Source organism: Capricornis sumatraensis, chromosome 16 (genome assembly GCF_032405125.1).
Source record: "Capricornis sumatraensis isolate serow.1 chromosome 16, serow.2, whole genome shotgun sequence".
Classification (NCBI taxonomy): Eukaryota; Metazoa; Chordata; class Mammalia; order Artiodactyla; family Bovidae; genus Capricornis; species Capricornis sumatraensis.
The window spans coordinates 50,599,938-50,602,667 of record NC_091084.1 but is presented as its reverse complement, the minus strand read 5'-3'; the positions used below and the strand labels follow the sequence as shown (position 1 = coordinate 50,602,667).

The window sequence follows — 2,730 nt, the reverse complement described above, 5'->3', positions numbered from 1 at the left end:
ATGACAGGCACTAATTCCAGTATTGGACAGACACCTTCATTCTACCTTTCTGGGATTCCTGGCTACGAGGATGTTCAACACTTTATTTCCATCCCCTTTTGTGTGTTCTATCTGATTGGAATAGTGGGCAACTGTACAGTTCTTCACATCATCCACACTGACAAGAGTCTCCATGAGCCCATGTACTACTTCCTGGCCATGCTGTCCCTCACGGACATGGGCATGTCCATCTCCACCCTGCCCACAGTACTGAGAACCTTCTGGTTTGATGCTAAGGAGATTGAGATGAATACTTGTGTAGCCCAGATGTATTTTATTCACACTTTTTCTCTAATGGAATCAGCTGTGCTCCTAGCCATGGCTTTTGACCGCTATGTTGCCATCTGCGATCCTTTGAGGTATTCCAGTAAACTTACCCCACAATGCACTATCTATATAGGGGTCTTCATCGTAATCAGATGCTCCACTGTCCTCCCTGTTGTTCTTGTTCGTATCCCCAGATTTTCTTTCTGTCACTCCCACGTTCTCTCCCACTCCTTCTGCTTACATCAAGATGTCATCCTATTGGCCTGTTCTGACATCTCATTCAGTGTTTTGTATGGCTTGTTTGTTGTTGCATTTTATTGGGGTGTAGATTCTCTAGGAATCTTTTTATCTTATGCTTTCATCCTCCACTCTGTGTTGCGCATTGCATCCCGGGGAGGGAAACTCAAAGCCCTCAGTACATGTGTCTCCCATATTTGTGCTGTGCTCATTCTATATGTGCCGATGATAGGGTTGTCCTTAGTGCATCGTTTTGCAAAACATTCCTCTCCCATTATTCATATTATCATGGCAGATATTTACCTGTTAGTTCCACCGGTTCTCAACCCAATTATTTATAGCATCAAGACAAAGCAGATTCGCCAAGGCTTCCTAGGGATATTATTATCCAAAAGGATACAGCTTGCTCTCACTTAGATTCTCTGATATTTCAACTTTTGCATCCATTGCCTTCATCCTAAAGATTAACCTGTTAGAAATTCTTGGACACATTTGGTATATAATAATTATATAATAGCTCACAAATTCCACATGTCCCTTCAAGAAAAACATTTCAGTTTCTATCATTATTTCCTAGCTTTAAAGCATCTAAAAACCCTTGTGTCAGGAGAATTAATAAGTGGGGTTAATTTTTTCAAATATTTTATGGAGATATTTTCCATTGAAGGGAAGTCCAATTTTCTATGTTATAACTAAAATGGAGAAATTCACTGAATAACTCAATGGTAAAAGCATAATACACAGCAGAATTGATATTGATAGCTCATTACATTTTCTTTCCATTATGTCAAAGTAGACTTCACACTCCATATTTTGAGTCAAATTGTAAGCAAGTGGAGTTTAAATTTAGAGATGAAATAAATGAAACTATTGCATTTCTTTATTTCCTTTACTTCTATTGAAATGATTGTCAGAAAAAAAATCTGGGCAATGAAGTTAGTTTTCTTCAATGGAGAAAACTAGAAGAGAAATCCAAACTTCACAATAGAGGGAATCTATATTCATGAAATATAGTGAACACATCAAAATCCCTTGATCAGTGTACACTCCTATTAGGTGTAATATCTTATGTACATAACTTTTAACAAAAATAGAGCAAGAGAGAACCCTTCACCCCATCACCATAAACTATAGTCGTCCAAGGATCTTGCTGTCTTACACAATTCCCTAGGAAATAAGAGGAAACACATTTTCAGCACCAAAGATTAAAGTACATATTCTGATGGGAGAATAGAAATGGATCTAAGGTAGTTAGAAAGAGGGCTCAAAGAGAACACATTTGTTTTGTACAAATACTATTTTAAATCACCCTCAAAGATGCCTCCTTGGTTAAATAAAGGGAAGCTGAAAAACCTAATAAACACATTTTTTTCAGGATTATTTCTAGATACTCTGAACAGAAAGAATACATAAGATAATTTTAAAAATTAAAACTATTAGGAATCATAATTTTAAAAATTCATTTAGAAAGAAAACCAGCTCAGGGAACAGAATAAAAATAAAAATAGAGAACAAACTCTGCAGTTCCAAGTGAATTGAAAACAGAAAAAAAAAAATCTGTGAAAATTACATTAACATTAAATCAGATATGAATGTAGATTTTATATCAAAGGGATCCACTGAACTGTGTTCAACTGTGTTGAAAAACTAAATATCCAAAGATTTACCTGACACTTTCCCTCTTACACTTGAACAACTGACATTTCTGAGGTGAATCCCCCATTCTGGGAAAAAAAAGACTTTTTCATTTGATTAACCAAAAAATGAACATCAGGCTTCCTGTAAAAAGTGGGAGAAAATTACGCATATTAGAACTTCAACATATATTATGTTGGCCAATAGTGATAGTGATGGTGATAAACACAGAGACAGAGATAGAAAGTAACAGAGGTTTATATATGTATATGAGACACCTCTCCTTTGTCTTAATTAAGGTTCTGTCAGGAAAAAATAAAATTGTTCTCAAACTGGATAATATAAAGACTTTGATACAGGCATCAGGGGTCATTGAAAATATGTGGACAAGATTTGGTAAAACCAAGAAGAAATATTTTTATACATATTTTATAAATATATCATTGATGTAGATAGTACTACAGAAGGGAATTTGATGCCAACGTTAGTCCTGAAGTGGCAAGGGAACAAAATTTTTTACCAGAACATGGGAAGGACAGCATGTGGAGAAGG

The 2,730-nt window shown here is 35.7% G+C and overlaps 1 protein-coding gene across 1 annotated transcript; it reads left to right on the top strand.

Annotated features, from left to right (window-relative positions):
• Positions 1–960, top strand: LOC138092181 (olfactory receptor 51G1-like). The gene has a single exon (XM_068988022.1). The coding sequence runs from the start codon at positions 1–3 to the stop codon at positions 958–960; it is 960 nt and encodes a 319-aa protein (XP_068844123.1).
• Positions 961–2,730: the final 1,770 nt, after the last annotated feature.

Excerpts from the sequence above, each read along its gene's own strand:
- LOC138092181 (XM_068988022.1), top strand. The coding sequence starts at position 1 with ATGACAGGCACTAATTCCAGTATTGGACAGACACCTTCATTCTACCTT.